We start from the raw sequence: 18394 nt of genomic DNA, 5'->3' as shown, positions 1-18394 counted from the left end.
AGTCATCTCTAGATTACTTATAATACCTAATTCAATGTAAATGCTATGTACATAGTTGTTACACTATATTGTGGAAGGAATAAATGATAAGGAAAAAAGTCTACAGTTGTTCAGTATAGATGCAACCATCTAATTTTTTTCCAAAATTTTTTTTCTATTTTTGAAACAGGGTCACTCTGTTGCCCAGGCTGGAGTGCAGTGGTGCGATCACGGCTCCCTGCAGCCGCAACCTCCCGGGCTCAAGCAGTCCTCCCACCTCAGCCTCCTGAGTAGCTGATTTTTAACTTATTAGTACACAAATTTTTAGCTGGGCATGGTGGCACACACCTGTGGTCCCAGCTGCTCGGGAGGCTGTGGTCAGAGGATCGCTTGAGCCTGAGAGGTCGAGACTGCAGTCAGCCATGATGGTGTCACTGCACTCTAGCCTGGGCAGCAGAGCAAGACCTCATCTTAAAAAAAGAAAAAACAGGCCGGATGCAGCATCTCATGCCTGTAATCCCAGCACTTTGGGAGGCCGAGGTGGGTGGATCACCTAAGGTCAGGAGTTTGAGACCGGCCTGACCAACATGGTGAAACCTCATCTCTACTAAAAATACAAAAAATTAGCTGGGCATGGTGGCGGGCGCCTGTAATCCTAGCTACTCGGGAGGTTCAGGCAGGAGAACTGCTTGAACCCGGGAGGCGGAGGTTGCAGTGAGCTGAGACTGTGCCATTGCACTCCAGCCTGGGCAACAAGAGTGAAACTCTGTCTCAAAAAAAAAAAAAAGATAAAAGAAAATGTATTATCATTCCACAATAACTTCAGAAAAAGGAAAGACTTCTGGGCTGATTTATTCAGGAACTGAACAATGTAAGGACTCAATTTTTTCCATCTGACAGCTCTAATATTCCTGGATGGTATTACCCTCAAGCTGACAGCAGATGGCTTTTACGGTTCTAGGTATCACAACTCTACACAGTGTCCAGAAGAAGAAGCCTTCTCTTCTCAGGGTTCTCTTAGCAGTGAGTAAAGTCTTCCTGGTTACCTACTTCTAGACTATCCTTACTCACATGTCATTTGGGTTACAAACCCATTCCTCAACCACTGTTAGTTAAAAAATAAAGTCCATTCCCTATGCCAATCAGATGCACCCCTGAAGCCGAGGATGAGGCCAGCTTCATCTCAGGCACATGGCTATGAGGGACAACACACATCTCAAGAAAGTCAGTATAGTCATGTGTCACTTAATGATAGGAATATGTTCTGAGAAATATATGGTTAGGCAGTTTCATATGTGAACATCATAGTGTACTTACACACACAGAGATTGTATATATACACTCAGGCTATATGGTATAGCCTACTGCTCCTGGGCTACAAATCCGTACAGCATCTTACTGTGCTGAATACTGTAGGCAGTGGTAACACATGGTATTTTTATATCTAAACATCTGAAGAGTACGTAAAAATATGCTATTATAATCTTCTAGGACCACTGCCATATATATTTGGTCCATTGTTGACCAAAACATAATTATGCACTGCATGTCTACACTTTGGTAGGCAGGAAAGGAGAACAGATGCTGAGAAACAAAAACAGCCAATAGTATCCACCAAAAGCAGGTAGCAGCAAAAGAAGGGAGGCTGAAGGGAAGTTGTAAGGGACTTTCACAGAGCACCAACAAACAGCCTACCTGAAACAAAGGGTTATGTGGGGAATTAATAGGAGGTACAACCTGAAGAATCAAGTAGTTACAATTCTGCCAACTATATAGGTCATCTCTAGAGAGACTGCCAAATCTGGAACACCCCAGACCTACAGAATCAGAATCTCTAGGGCAGCACTGTCCAATAAAACTTTCCATGATGCTGGAAATATTCTATATTGGCACTGTCCAATCAGTAGGTGAAGAACTTAATGCTTATTTTTCATTTAACTACCTTAAATGTAAATTTCATTTCTTTTTTTTTTTCTTTTTTTTTTTATTTGGAATGGAGTTTCACTCTTGTTGCCCAGGCTGGAGTGCAATCTCAGCTCACTGCAACCTCCACCTCCCAGGTTCAGGAGATTCTCCTGCCTCAGCCTCCCAAGAAACTGGGATTACAGGCACCTGCCACCACACCTGGCTAATTTTTTGTATTTCTTTAGTAGAGATGGGGGTTTCACCATGTTGGCCAGGCTGGTCTGGAACTACTGACCTCAGGTGATCCACCTGCCTCAGCCTCCCAAAGTGCTGGGATTACAGGCATGAGCCACGGCACCCAGCCTAAACTTAAATTTATATAGCCACATTAGGTTATGCAAATAGGACAGCCCAGATCTAGAACAGCCACAGAACCTATATGATTCTGATATGCAGCTGGTTCCACTGATCAAACCAACATTTGCCCAACATGTTCACAAGGATAAAATAAAAAACAATCATATGTCTTACTACAACCCAAACAGTTACAGGATTTCCTTCTTCTGCCGCAAAAAAAGGAAATGTTATTCTGACAAGACTTGGTTTTTCGTTTTGTTTTTGTTTTAGAGACAGGATCTTGTTCCATCGCCCAGGCTAGACTGCAGTGGTGTGGTCATAGCTCACTGCAACCTCTAACTCCTGGGCGCAAGCAATCGTCCCACCTCAGCCTCCCAAGTAGGTGCAACTACAGATGCACACTGCCACACCCAGCTGTAAGACTGATGAATCCATGTTGCTCCTTGTGATCACTACAAAACCTTTCAGACCATCTGTTTAATAAATTCTCAAATAATTTTTCCAGGAATTAAAGTCAAGTTAACCAGTCTAAAATTTGTAGAAATTTTACTTCTTTATCATATATATTTTGGAAGATCATGGAATACTACATATTCTACTTTTAATGCCTTTTGAATTTTCTATTTATTGTTATATATGTTTGGGGCGTTTGTTTGTTTTGCTGTTTTTTGTTTGGGTGTAAGTTTAGTCCCGTTTCTCTTTTGATGAGACCACCTTTATAATTAAGCATATTTAAACCTCATTTTAAATATGAGGGCACGGAGGCTCACATCTGTAATCCCAGCACTTTGAGAGGCCAAGACAGGTGGATCACTTGCGGTCAGGGGATCGAGACCAGCCTGGCCAACTTGGTGAAACCCCATCTCTACTAAAAATACAAAAAAATCAGCTGGGCATGGTGGCACGTGCCTGTAGTCCCAGCCACTTGGGAGGCTGAGGCAGGAGAATTGCTTGAATCCGGGAGGCCGAAGTAGCTGTGAGCCAAGATCATGACACTGTACTCCAGCCTGGGCAACAGAGGGAGACGCCATCTCAAAAAACAAACAATAAATAAATAAACCTCAGTGTTTTTTCTCTTTTTTTCTTCGTCAGTCTTAATATCCCCTAAGAAAGATTACAAAATTAGTATGTATTAACTTTCTCCTACCTCCTTTTCTGTTCTGTATTTATTATTTAGTATTATCAGTTCAAGTGTTCTTTTTGAATATTATAAATTCAAATATATTTTCTACCCTTCCAAATGAAAAACCACTCATTGATAAAGATTATAGCAAGATAATACCTGAAAAGATATACATTTTGTTATCTATAAACAAAGCACTATTGGTTCCAAGGAGACTTTATCCTTTTCTTGTCCTTCTTGTTCCCCAAATAATTTTTTTTTTTTGAGACGGAGTCTCGCTCTGTCGCCCAGGCTGGAATGCAGTGGCCCGATCTCAGCTCACTGCAAGCTCCGCCTCCCGGGTTTACGCTGTTCTCCTGCCTCAGCCTCCCGAGTAGCTGGGACTACAGGCGCCCGCCACCTCACCTGGCTAGTTTTTTGTATTTTTTTAGTAGAGACAGGGTATCACCGTGTTAGCCAGGATGATCTCGATCTCCTGACCTCGTGATCCACCCGTCTCGGCCTCCAAAAGTGCTGGGATTACAGGCTTGAGCCACCGCGCCCGGCCTCCCCAAATAATTTTAAAGCCCCTTTAAAATAACCTTTTGCTTATTTTAGAAAATTTCAGAGGCCTTAGCTCAATCTGCCTTTGGCTTTTTCTTTCTTTCTTTTTTTTTTTTTGGAGAAAGGGTCCCACTCTGTTGCCAGGCTGGAGTGCAGTGGCACGATTTCGGCTCACTGCAACCTCCACCCCCCAGGTTCAAGCGATTCCCCTGCCTCAGCCTCCCCAGTAGCTGGGACTACAGGCATGCAACACCACGCCTGGGTAATTTTTAGTTATTTTAGTAGAGACAAGGTTTCACCATATCAGCCAGGATGGTCTCGGATCTCCTGGCCTCGTGATCCTCCCGCCTCGGCCCCTCAAAGTGCTGGGATTATAGACGTGAGCCACCACACCCAGCCCTGTTGGCTTTCCTAACTAATTTTGCAGGTTTCTCCCTATGACCTTTTAATATTTGAAATTTATTTACAAATTGTACCTTGCAAGTCCTTTAAACTCTGGGCTCATATAACTGTTTTTGGTTATCAGCTCTACAGATGTCATTCCCATTCACATTTGGATCATAAAAATGTTATCAATATTATGGCTTATTAAGCCTCCCTTTTAAACATCTCTCAGAAGATTAAGTATCATATCTGTATTCCCTCTGAACTTTCTAATACTATCTCATTTTTGTTTTAGTTTATTTAAAAAAAATTTTTTGGACAGTCTCACCCTGTCACCCAGGCTGGAATTCAGTGGTGCAATCATAGGTCACTGCAGCCTCAAACTCCTGGGGTCAAAGGATCCTTCTGCCCCAAATAGATGGAACTACCAGCATGCACTCCCATGCCCAGTAAATTTAAAATATTTTTTTCTTTTTTCTTTCTTTTTGGTAGAGATAGGGTCTCACTATGTTGTCCAGGCTAGTCTCAAACTCCTGGCCTCAACTGATCCTCCTGCCTTGACCTCCCAAAGTGCCGAGATTATAGGCATGAGCCACTGTGCCCAGCATACTATCTCATTTTTAAAGTAGTAGGTACAAGACTTACTATAGCCAACATTTCCCAATTTGGTCATCGTTGATTCTAAAATATGACCACCTCTTTCAAGTTTTATAACTTTTACATCATTTCTTCTTCTTTGCCATAACGTGATCCAAAGTAAAAGCTCCCTTAGTTTTCAGCCTTTGACATAAGTATTGTTCATTTCAGGTATTTCTTCAACTGAAAACCTTTACAGATAGTCAGATGATTGAAATCCTCCATCACTGGCTGGATATGGTGGCTCACGCCTGTAATCCCAGCACTTTGGGAGGCCGAGACGTGCGGATCACGAGGTCAAGATATCAAGACCATCCTGGCTAACACGGTGAAACCCTGTGTCTACTAAAACTGCAAAAAATTAGCCAGGCATTGTGGCAGGCACCTGTAATTCCAGCTCTTCTGGAGGCTGAGGCAGGAGAATCACTTGAACCCGGGAGGCAGAGGTTGCAGTGAGCCGGTATCGTGCCATTGCACTCCAGCCTGGGAAACGAGTAAAACTTCATCTCAAAAAAAAAAAAAAAAAAAAAAAGAAATCCTCTATCACTATACAACTACTTTTATGTACCAATTTGTAGTCTCAAAAATATACCATCGATTTATTATATCCAGTGGGGGAAATTTGTAAATATTCAAAATACCATTTTCTCTTTGCACTCTCACCCATGTTTATTCTGTGCTTCAAAAAATTTATGGTTCTATACAGATATGTTGTCATGTACATCTGGAACTATACTTAATCAGCTATTTGTTTCCTAAGAACAAGGTTATGTGCTCTATTGTCAGGCACATATAATGAAGAATGTGTGATCTGATGATTTATAAAAGCTTATATACATACTTTTTTTGCATTTAATTTACTAGGATGTGGCACAACCCTTACTGTTTTAAATTCTATCTCCCCATTACCTCTATTCCCTGTTTAATTTGCCCTTTCTTCTTCTGCCATTCGTCTCCTTGTGATTATAACAGATGCATCTTAGGTATCATTTTATCATTCTAAGCAGATGTTATTCTGTTTTTTCCCCTCCATTTGCAATATAAAGTATTCTTGATCAAACTGACCTGGGTAATTAACCTTTCTGATTTACTCTAGCTATAAGCCCATAATTCAAAGTATCTTAAGCCAAAATTTAGTGCAAAGTCGGCAAATAAATATCACATATGCCTTCCTCCTTCCCATGCTCGTGGCTGACAGTGCTATTATTCTGCCATGCCCAGACACAGCTCCTTAATACAGCACTCTAACCAACCATTTTCTAGACATCTCATTCTTACTAGTACTTGCAGGAACCAGCTAAGCTGCTAGATTTAATAAGTATTACCAAGTTTTCTGCCATGGTTACATAATTCAAGACGGCACACTTCTTTATTAACCACGTCAAGTCCATATGCTTATTTTTGAATAAACAGAAATAAGAGCTATTATATTCAGGGTATCAGGAAAATCTTTCAATAGTTCAAACTGACTGCTGAGTTTCAAAGTTTAAGTTACAGCAAGTGTATTTTTCAAGGCAACACTCAGAGCTAAAGTTATACAAATCTAAGCTGTCAATTGAAAGCATTACCTCCAGGTCTGTTTGCTTCTGTAGTTTTTGTATCACATTCATAGTTTTATTCACAGTAGCACATATGCGGCTCCTAGTCTCTTTCTGCTCAACAGCAACTGGTTTAAAGCGGGCATACAAAGTTTGATATCGAGACTTTATTGCTGACAATTCCTTTAAGAGTGTAACTGGATTTTTCTACATCAGGAAAAAAGTTAACATGTATTAAATTATGAAAGATTAAGCTTTTTAAGAATTAAAATACTGTATACATACAACACATTCTACCATCCATTTAATTGAACACTGTTGAGTATTTAATTATGCAGCCACATGACATAAGATGGGTGGTGGGGAAGACAGAAAAGTATAAGACCTAGATCCTATTCTCAAGAAATTTATAACCTAGGTACAGAAATAACCCACCAAAAAAACTGGCAATATTAAACAGCAAATAAGGGTCACCTGAGATATATAACATTTGATGCATAGTTCACAATAATAAATTATATATTTCTAAAATACAATTCTAAATGCTATTCGGAAGGCAATAAAAGGAACTATTTGTACTTGTTCTTAAAGAATAAGACAACATGAAACTACTTATAAAACTTTTTTTTTTTTTTGAGACGGAGTCTCACTCTGTTGCCCAGGCTGAAGTGCAGTGGCGCAATCTCGGCTCACTGCAAGCTCGGTCTCCTGGGTTCACGTCATTCTCCTGCCTCAGCCTCTGGAGTAGCTGGAACTACAGGTGCCCGCCACCATGCCCGGCTAATTTTTTTATGTTTTTAGTAGAGACGGGGTTTCACCGTGTTAGCCAGGATGGTCTTCATTTCCTGACCTCGTGATCTGCACGCCTCAGCCTCCCAAAGTGCTGGGATTATAGGCGTGAGCCACCGCGCCCGGCCAAAATTCGTAAACATACTATCATGGGGATAAAGTATGTATAAATTTCAATTTATTTATATATATACAAAATATAAAATTCATGCCAACCCAACCGTATTTATAAACTATATTGGTTTTCCAGATTTATTTTGTAATATAAATTACCACTATTCCATAAAAGACATTTCAATTGGGCCCCTTCTGCCACTTCGTAATTCTTTTCTTTCTTTTAATTTTTTTTTTAATAGAAACAGGAATCTCACTCTGTCGCCCAGGCTGGTCTTAAACTCCTGGCCTTAAGCAATCCTTCTGCATCAGTCTCCCAAAGTGCTAGAATTACAGGTGTGAGCCACTGCACCCTGTCAGATTTCTTTTTTTATGGTTAGGTAAGACTGATGTATTTTCAGGCCCACCAAGTGACAGCACAATTGATAAAAAGATCTATACCATAACTGTAAATTTTCGCAGGATAGAAAAAATATTCTGAAACTTCCAGGTGATAGGTAAGGGACCGGGGTAGGCTGAGAAGGAAAGTACAGACAAAGGATCAGGAATGAGAATGGCATCTATTTTTCAACAGCAACAATAGAAGCTAGAAAGCCACGAAGTAATGATGTTAAAATTAAGAGAAAATCTCCAATCTAGAATTCTATATTCAACAAAACCATTCATCAAATAAAGGGTTAAAGGGTGCAATAAAGACTTTTTCAAACATTCAGCATCTCAAAAAGTCACCTCCTGCCTGGAAGCTTGCGATCAGCAGCCTCCTCCCCAGTGCCTCCTGGATCAAGCTAGAGACTGCTGGCACCCCAGGAATGTCCCTGCCCATCCTGCCAACTCTCTGTTCATTCTTGGATTTAACTTATTACTTTTTCTGCCTCTGTTTCCACCCCAGCTACCTCTCTTGTCCTGAGGGTTAGGCTGGAGTGACAGTATCTGTCCCCCAACCAACCCAAGAAAGAGGATGCCAGAAGGAAAATGCCGACCATTGGAGGTGCCCAACAGCAGAATGGGCTACTCTGAGGGGTAGTAAGAGCCCCATTTCTGGAGGTATGCAAATCTTGACTGGACAGCCAGCTCTGAGATTTTATCAGGGCACTTCTATACCTGTGGGACATTGGACTGGATGAGCTCTGAGCCAGCTTCCACTCCTACCTGAATAGAGAACTCACTGTACCCACCCACAACACAGGATAAACACATGTCCTCACTGAAAAAAAAAAAAAAAAAAAAAAAAAAAAGTTAACTTTCTCTATAATCTTCCTTGGGAAGCATCTAAAGGATATACTTCCAGATCAAAGAAATAAACCACCAAAGAGTGAAACATATGATCCAACACAGGAGTAAAACAAAGGGAAATACCAAAATAATGGTAAAGAAATCCCAGAAATGCCAGGCACGGTGGCTCATGACTATCATCTCAACACTTTGGGAGGTCAAGATGGGTCGATCACATGAGGTTAGGAGTTCGAGACCAGCCTGGCCAACGTGGTGAAACCCAGTCTCTACTAAAAATACAAAAATTAGCCGGGCATTGTGGTGGGCACCTGCAGTCCTTGCTGCTCAGTAGGCTGATGCAGGAGAATCACTTGAGCCTCGGAAGCAGAGGTTGCAGTGAGCCGAGATGGCGCCATTGCACTCCAGCCTGGGTGACAACAGCGAAACTCCCTCTCAAACGGTGGCTCAAGCCTGTAATCCCAGCGCTTTGGGAGGCCGAGACGGGCGGATCACGAGGTCAGGAGATCGAGACCATCCTGGCTAACCCGGTGAAATCCGTCTCTACTAAAAAATACAAAAAACCAGGCGAGGTGGCGGGCGCCTGTAGTCCCAGCTACTCGGGAGGCTGAGGCAGAAGAATGGCGTGAACCCGGGAGGCGGAGCTTGCAGTGAGCTGAGATCCAGCCACTGCACTCCAGCCTGGGCGACAGAGCGAGACTCCGTCTCAAAGAAACAAACAAAAACAAACAAACAACAACAAAAAAAGAGGCCGGGAACGGTGGCTCACGCCTGTAATCCTAGCCTAGCACTTTGGGAGGCTGAAGCGGGCAGATTGCCTGAGCTCAGGAGTTCGAGACCAGCCTGGGCAACATGGTGAAACGCCATCTCTACTAAAATACCAAAACAAATAATAATAATAATAATTAGCCAGGCGTGTGGGCGTGCGCCTGTAGTCCCAGCTACTCGGGAGGCTGAGGTGGGAGAATTGCTTGAACCCGGGAGGCAGAGGTTGCAGTGATCCGAGATCATGCCACTGCACTCCAGCCTAACCACAGAGTGCGACAACATCTCAAAAAACAAAAACAATCCAGAAAGACAGCCATGCAAGAAGCCTATAGAGCAGGAGGTCAGATGGGAGCAGGATAGAGACACCAGAAAGGACAGGATGTTTCCATGGGAGAAAATGAAACTTAAGGAACATGTAGTGTGTCTGACAATATTGAGAAGAGTTTTACAGTCATTAGAAATGTCTGAGGCTGAATTAGTGATAAGTATATAGAAAAACTAAGCAGGCTGGGCCATGGTGGCTCATGCTTATAATTCTAGCACTTTGGGAGGCCAAGGTGGGAGGATTGCTTGAGGTCAGGAGTTCAATATCAGCCTGGGCAACATAGCGTGAAACCTCATCTCTACAAAAAATAATTTAAAGGCCGGGTGCAGTGACTCACGCCTGCAAGTCCCAGCACTTTGGGAGACCAAGGGGGGCAGATCACTTGAGGTCAGGAGTTCTAGAACAGAATGGCCAACATGGCGAAACCTCATCTCTACTAATAATACAAAAAATAGCCATGTGTGGTGGCACACGCCTGTAGTCCCAGCTACTCAGGAGGCTGAGGTGGGAGGATCACTTGAGCCTGGGAGGCAGAGGTTGCAGTGAACCAAGATCATGCCACTGCACTCCAGCCTGGGCAACAGAGCAAGACTCCATCTCAAAAAATAATAATTATTATTATATATAATTATATATACATTATATATTTATTATAAATTTATTATACATTTATATAATTTATAAATATAACATATATTTATATAATTTATAAATATAACATATAACATATATTTATAAATTATATATTATATACAATAATAATTATTATTATTTTTTAAATTAGCTGGGTGTGGTGGCACATGCCTATGGTGCTAGTTACTCGGGCGGCTAAGCAGGGATGATCACTTAGGCCTGGGAGGTAGATACTGCCGTAAGCCATGGTCACAGAGTAGCTGGGACTAAAGGTGTGTGCCACCACGCCCAGCTAATTTTTGTATTTTTAGTAGAGATGAGGTTTTGCCATGTTGGCCAGCCTGGTCTAGAACTCCTTACCTCAGGTGATCTGCCTACCTCGGCCTCCCAAAGTGCTGGGATTACAGGTGTGAACCACTGCACCCAAGCTTTAAATTATTTTTTTGTGAAGATGGGGTTTCCCTATGTTGCCCAGGCTGGTCTCAAATTCCTGCTCTCCAGCCTGGGCGACAGAGCAAAACCTTGTCTTAAAAAAAAAAAAAAAAAAACTAAGCAAATGGAAGGAAAAAAAGAAAACAATTATTAGCTCTAGAAAAACAAGTTGTGAAGAAAGGAAAGCAGACATAGTATTCAACAGGGTTTATATAAAAGCAATAGTTATAGAAATTGTGAAGACAGGAATAAATATGAGTAGTAAAGTATTTAAACTTTATCTTCCATAGTAGGAAATTATTCTTTTTTTTTAAGAGTTAGAATCAGCTGGGTGTGATGGCTCATGCCTCTAACCTGAGCACTTTGGGAGGCCGAGGCGGGTGGATCATGAGGTCAAGAGTTCAAAACCAGCCTGGCCAACATGGTGAAACCCCGTCTCTACTAAAAATACAAAAATTAGCTGGGCAGGGTGGCACATGCCTGTAATCCTAGCTACTCAGGAGGCTGAGGCAGGAGAATTGCTTGAATCCGGGAGGCAGAGGTTGCAGTGAGCCAAGATCATGTTCACTGCACTCCAGCCTGGGCAACAGAGCAAGACTCTGTCTTGGAAAAAAATAAAAAAAAGAGTTAGAATCTCACTCTGTCACCTAGGCTGGAGTGCAGTGGTGCAATCATAGCTCACTTGAACTGCTGGGCTCAAGTGATCCTCCCACCTCAGCCTCCCAAGTAGCTGGGACTACAAGTGTGAGCTACTACACCAGGGCTATAGTAGGAAATTATGATTAGTGATAACAGCTAACATATAGCACTTACTCTGGACTAAACAGTTATATATGTTAACTAATTTTATTCTCTTTCAACCTCTGAGGTAGGTAGTAATATTCCCATTTTACAGATGAGGAAATTAAAGTACAGAAAGGTTGACTGACTTGGCTAAAATCACAATGCTAATAAGAGGCAGAGCCAGAATGTGAAGTTTAACAGTTCGTATCCAGGAAATTAGTTGATGTTTCAGATCAGGAAAAATAAAAATGCAGTACAAGCAAACTATTTAGAAATATAAAGGAAATACCATAAGACACTGAGATGAAGTGGTATCCTCGAAGGTGAGAATGTGAAGCATTATTCTTTGTAATTATAAGCTTTATATTTCTGTAACTCTTCAACTATATTCAAGAATTAATTTGACAAAAAAAAGTTTAGGCCAGGGGTGGTGAGGCTGAGACAGGAGGATCACATGAGCCCAGGGGAGACCAGCCTAGTAAACATGGCAAAACCCCATCCCTACTAAAATGCAAAAAATTAGAACCAGGTGTGGTGGCACACACCTGTATTCCCACCTACTCAGGAGACTGAGGTGGGAGGATCACCTAAGCCCAGGAGGTTGAGGCTGCAGTCAGCCATGATCATGCCACTGCACTCCAGTCTGGGCAACAGAGTGAGACTTTATCTGGGGGGGGGGGGGGGAAAGTTTAACACTGGGAGGGAAATTGGTAGGAGGGAAGAAATCATCTTCCTCATGAGGCGATAATGAATTATGTAACTTAATTATAAATGATCTTTAGGTAACTGGAATGTAGCTCAGTAGTAAAATACGCAGAGATCTGTACATATTAATATAACTCAGGAGAATGATGAGTTCCCCAAATACAGATTCATACAGGAAAAAATAAAAGTGGGAAGAACTAATCCTTGAGGATCTCACAAAACTAGGAAAGGAAAGCATATGCTTGGTAAATCAAGCATAAGAAATAAATGGCCACAGAGCTAAAAGAGGACAGGGTAGTTAGGCAGCTACCCATAATACATGTTTTTATGACATTAGCTCAATTAATAAGACTGACATGGCAGTGAGTAATTTAGGACAACATGATTTGCATTTATGACCTGTTTATGACAGGTTAGGACTGTGGTTAGGACTTAGCAACATACCACAAAGGAAAAAACTATTGTGCACATAGCCTGTTTTATTTGAGTAACTGGCTCTTGGGAACCACTACGTCCTTTTTTTTTTTTTTTTGAGACGGAGCTTTGCTCTTGTTGCCCAGGCTGGAGTGCAATGGCGGGATCTCAGCTCACTGCAACCTTTGCTTCCCAGGTTCAAGCAATTCTCTTGCCTCAGCCTCCCGAGTAGCTGGGATTACAGGCATATGTGCCACCACACCCGGCTAATTTTTTTTTTCTTTTTTTTTTTCTTTTTTTTTTTTTTCTTTTTTTTTTAGTAGAGATGGGGTTTCTCCATGTTGGTCAGGCTGGTCTTGAACTCCTGACCTCAGGTCATCCACCTACCTTGGCCTCCCAAAGCGCTGGGATTACAGATATGAGCCACCGCGCCTGGCCAGGAACCTCTATATTCTTTTATTAGTGTTTGTAAACTGTGCTGCACTTTAGTTAATTTTGTGCCTATAATACTTCATTCAATTTAAGGTTTTACTTATCATAAGTGGATGATAAAAGGTTACAAGAATGGTTGGGCAAGGTGGCTCACACTTGTAATCTCAACACTTTTTTTTTTTAGCTGGGTGTGGTGGTATGTGCCTATAGTTCCAGGCACTTGGCAGACTGAGGTGGGGAGATTGCTTGAACCCAGAAAGTCAAGGCTGAAGTGAGCTGAGATTCTGTCACTGCACTCCAGCCTGGTGACAGAGTGAGACCCTGTCTTAAAAACACACACATACACACACACATACAGAGTCTTTAAACTGATAAGAACAGATACTACACTTGATCTTAGCCAAAAGGCTGAGAAGCAATGTCACACCAATCTTTAAGACAAAAGAAAAAAAGGAAAGAAGGGGAGGCAGGGGGAGGAAAGGAAAGGAACAAAGGAATGGAAGGGAAGGGAGGAAAGAAAGGAAGAAAAGGAAGGAAGGGGCCAGGTGTGGTGGCTCACGACTGTAATCCCAGCATTTTAGGAGGCTGAGGCGGGTGGATCACTTGAGGTCAGGAGTTCGAGACCAGCCTGACTAACATGGTGAAACCCCATCTCTACTAAAAAATACAAAAATTAGCCAAGCATGGTGGCCTGTGCCTGTAATCCCAGCTACTCAGGAGGCTGAGGAGGGAGAATCCCTTGAACCTGGGAGGCCGAGGCTACAATGACCCAAGATTGTACCACTGAACTCCAACCTGGGCAACAGAAGGAAGGGAAAGGAAGGGAAGGGAGGGAGAAGAAGGATGGGAGGAAGGAAAAGAGGGAGGGAGGGAAGGAAGGAAGCAAGGAGGGAAAGAGGGAAGGAGGGAAGGGAGGAAGGGAGGAAAAGAGAGTAAGGGGAAGGGAAGGAAGAGAGAAAAAGAGAGGGAGGGAGGAAGAGAGAGAAAGAGAGGGAGGGGAAGAGAGAAAGAAAAAAAGAAAAGAAGGAAGAAAAAAGAGAAGGAGAGAAAAGAATAGGGAGCTAGAACAGTACAAACTACACTCCCATAGAATTCTAGCATTCCATGAAATAAACAGTAAAAACAACATTCGTGAAATTTTCCCAATTTTGTATAAAATGTTAGTATAACTTGTACTTCTACCCAATCCAAAAAAATTTTTTTAATTTTATGGAATTTTTTTTAACTGTAAAACGCGGTATTTCTCGTCTGCTGGCAAATGCTATCAAAGACAAATATTGGTTGGGCGTGGTGGCTCATGTCTATAATCCCCACACTTTGAGAGGCTGAGGTAGGTAGATCACTTGAGGTCAGGAGTTAGAGACCAGCCTGGCCAACATGGTGAAACCCCATCTCTACTAAAGATACAAAAAAAAAAAAAAAAAAATTAGCCAAGCATTGTGGTGCACACCTGTAATCCCAGCTACTTGGGAGACTGAGGCAAGAGAATCGCTTGAACCCAGGAAGTGGAGGTTGTGGTGAGCTGAGATTGTACCACTGCACTCCAGCCTGGGTGATACAGTGATCCGTCTCAAAAAAAAAAAAAAAAAAGATAATAAGCCTGATACCTGGGCTTTGGGGAAAAAAAAGATACACGTTATTAAATTAGTGATTTTAGTGTTAACGTTAACAGATGATGCTTGGATATTACTTGCTTTCACCCCCATGGACATGTATGTATACGATTTTATGACATAAAGCAGAGTTAATGTTTCTAATCAACCTAAACTTAGAATAATTAAATACATAGCTTTATGTGGAAACCACTCTTCATAATATACAACTAAAAAATCTAATAGTGTATCATTATCTTCCTCAGAGAATATGCTGACTGCCAGGACTTCTCCCCTCAAACTTACTGAAGAACAACTGCCCTAGAGGTACCTATATTCTCTCTTGGAATTTCAGGGGCTGCCACAGTGGCTTGTACCTCTGAACTCAATGATTATTTTTTAAAGGTTGGGGGGGCCGGGCGCGGTGGCTCAAGCCTGTAATCCCAGCACGTTGGGAGGCCGAGACGGGCGGATCACGAGGTCAGGAGATCGAGACCATCCTGGCTAACACGGTGAAACCCCGTCTCTACTAAAAAATACAAAAAACTAGCCGGGCGAGGTGGCGGGCGCCTGTAGTCCCAGCTACTCGGGAGGCTGAGGCAGGAGAATGGCGTGAACCCGGGAGGCGGAGCTTGCAGTGAGCTGAGATCCGGCCACTGCACTCCAGCCTGGGCGACAGAGCGAGACTCCGTCTCAAAAAAAAAAAAAAAAAAAAAAAAAAAAAGGTTAGGGGGAAAAAAGTAGCCACAAATTTCATGGACTATTGGTACTATTTCTCCAGTATGCTATAACCAAGCTTCCAATACAATGACAAGATTTTAAGATTCTATAAACTTAATAATATAATTCTTATGATCTATTACTATTAGGAATGCTATCAGAAAATTCTAAAGTACTCAGTTAAGGCTTTTTTTTTTTTTTAAGCTTATTTATTTCGGAGATTACCTCGCTTGCTGAATCAGGATGATTAGTCTTGATTTCATATTCCAACCTGTACTGAATGTAATCCAGATCAGACTCAGCTTTCTGGAACTAAAGATCACCACAAATCATTATTGTATAAACCAAAAGACTAATAGTAAACATGATACTTTATTTTTTCTCTTTACATTTATTAGTATTTCAATAAGTGATACATACTCATTTGAAAATGTGGAAATAAAAAAGTATATAAAATATCCATTATCCATAATAACTATGCTCTATTAAAAATTTAAAAAGTAGTTAACATTTTAAAGTCATTTCTCTATGCCTCTGTCTTACATTTTGAGCCAAAATCAAGATACTGAGTAGTCATTGTCAGATATTAATACAAAAAACTAATAATGACTTCAAGAATTTCCTAGGGTCACTGATACTCTCATCAGTTAGGCAGTGTTTTTCTACCTCTGGCAGAAAATACAGTTTCAAGTTAAAACACAGAACAAATTTATTTCAGGAATACTCATATTGTTACCTTTATTTGCAATCCCATTGATCAAAGAGCTACAGCTATATGCCACGGAAATTAAGAGGGCTTAAAAAGTCACAAATTTCACAAGAAAAGCTACATACGATATAGGAGTAACAGTTTGAATAACCCCAATTTACTGAACCTGGATGCCAGCATGGGAACTTGATCTATAGTAAACCTCCAAGGAAGAAAAAAGGGGAGAACTACCACCCTGAGGCCATTATGGATATAGGATGCCTGAATTAAAGTGAAAAGTTACATTTAAAAATATCAGTATCTGCCGGGCACAGTGGTTCATTCCTGTAATCCCAGCACTTTGGGAGCCCAAGGCGAGTGGATCACCTGAGGTCAGGAGTTTGAGACCAGCCTGGCTGACATAGCGAAAACTCGTCTCTACTAAAAATACAAAAATTAGCTGTGCGTGGTGTCAGGAGCCTGTAATCCCAGTTACTCGGGAGACTGAGGCAGGAGAATTGCTTGAACCCTGGATGGAGGTGGAGGCTGCAGTGAGCCAAGATTGCGACACTGCACTCCAGCCTAGGCGACAAGCGTGAAACTCTGTCTCCATAAAAAAAAAAAAATAATATTAAGTATTTGGGGCCAGGCACGGTGGCTCATCCCTGTAATCCCAGCACTTTGGGCGGCTGAGGCGGGCAGGTCACTTGAGCCCAGGAGTTCAAGGCTAGCCTGGCCAACATGGCAAAAACCCATCTCTACTAAAAATACTAAAATTAGCTGGGCATAGTGACATGTGCCTGTGGTCCCAGCTATTTGGGTAGAGCTGAGGCACTAGAATCGGTTGAACTGAGCAGGCGGAAGTTGCAGGGGGCCAAGATCGGCCACTGCACTCCTGCCTGGGTGACAAAGCAAGACTCTCACACGTAAGTAAATAAATAGACATCAATATTTGGAATACCATGCCGTTATTGAAAATGATGGTATACAAAAAAATATTTAAGGGGGGGCTTTCACATTTTGCTCTACTTCTGTAGGATTTGTAATGAAAATGATGGTATACAACAAAATACTTACGGGGGGCTTTCACATTTTACTCTATTTCTGTAGTATTTGTAATGAGCAGCTATTTAACCTTTTAAAAGGCCATCAGTTTTTAAAATTATTATAGACAGATTTGACATGACACTATATTTATGACTTGTTAAATACAAAAACAGCCTTAAGTATGTTATGGCCTCTTTTTGTAAAAGAGGTGTATACTTATAGAAAGTTGAGACAGATATGTGACAGTGTTAAAAAGAAGTTTATTTTTCTTTTTTATGAGACAGGGTTTGCTCTGTAGCCCAGGCTGAAGTGTTGTGGCACCATTATAGCTCACTGCAGTCTCAAACTCCTGGGCTCATGGGATCCTAGCCCTTCCGAGTGCACCTGGGACTACAGGCACATGCCATGGCACCCAGCTAATTTTTGATTTTTTGTAGAGACAGGATCTCATTATGTTGCCTATGCTGGGCTCAAGCAGTCCTCCTGCCTCAGCCTCCCAAAGTGCTGGGATTGCAGGTGTGAGCCACCATGTCCAGCCTAAAAGTAGTTTATTTCTGCAAGTGGTATAATCAATGAATTATTCTTAACTTCTTGAAATTCAGCATCTTTTACAGGACCTTAAAGCATATATTGCCTTGAGTTTATCAGGGATATAACCATGGTCCTTAGAGTTTACTACAGAAAGGAAAACATGATTTCCACAGGCATGGTCTCCTATTTCTAGCCCAAAACATAGGAGGCTGTTTGCTGGGAGGGTGCTGCTCTTATTATGAACTTTATTACTGAACTAAAGATTGATTCTCGAAATCGTGAAGCCTTAGTGGAAGGGGAAAAACTGTTAAAAGCAGTTCTCAGGTCTAACAAGAAATGATGTACAGTTATTTTTAGTATATGAAAGGTTCTGTTAGGGGCCGAGTGCGGTGGCTCATGCCTGTAATCCCAACACTTCGGGAGGCCGAGGCGGGCAGATCACGAGGTCAGGAGATCGAGACCATCCTGGCTAACATGGTGAAACCCTGTCTCTACTAAAAATACAAAATAATTGGCTGGGCGTGGTGGCAGGCGCCTGTAGACCCCAGCTACTCGGGAGGCTGAGGCAGGAGAATGGCATGAACCCGGGAGACAGAGCTTGCAGTGGGCCGAGATCGCACCACTGCACTCCAGCCTCGGTGACAAAAAAAAAAGGTTCTATTAAGACCTTACTTTCAAATGTAGAGTAAGACAAAATGGCTGTCAGAAATTCAAATGCTTCTAAGG

General features: G+C 41.8%; 1 protein-coding gene and 1 pseudogene across 1 annotated transcript in view; both read right to left on the bottom strand.

Moving 5' to 3' along the window:
* SKA2 (spindle and kinetochore associated complex subunit 2) overlaps nt 1–18394 on the bottom strand; it is a 43416-nt gene that overhangs the window by 1894 nt on the left and 23128 nt on the right. Inside the window, exons 2-3 of the mRNA XM_010376825.2 lie at nt 15628–15714; nt 6496–6672 (exon numbers count right to left, since the gene is read on the bottom strand). Coding sequence (XP_010375127.1) covers nt 6496–6672; nt 15628–15714 — 264 coding nt within the window. The remainder of the gene's footprint in view (nt 1–6495; nt 6673–15627; nt 15715–18394) is intronic.
* On the bottom strand, nt 13347–13510 carry LOC115895079 (annotated as a pseudogene).

Source organism: Rhinopithecus roxellana, chromosome 19, assembly GCF_007565055.1.
Source record: "Rhinopithecus roxellana isolate Shanxi Qingling chromosome 19, ASM756505v1, whole genome shotgun sequence".
NCBI classification, from domain to species: Eukaryota; Metazoa; Chordata; class Mammalia; order Primates; family Cercopithecidae; genus Rhinopithecus; species Rhinopithecus roxellana.
The sequence above is the reverse complement of the archived record's forward strand: the minus strand, read 5'-3'. Positions and strand labels throughout refer to the sequence as shown.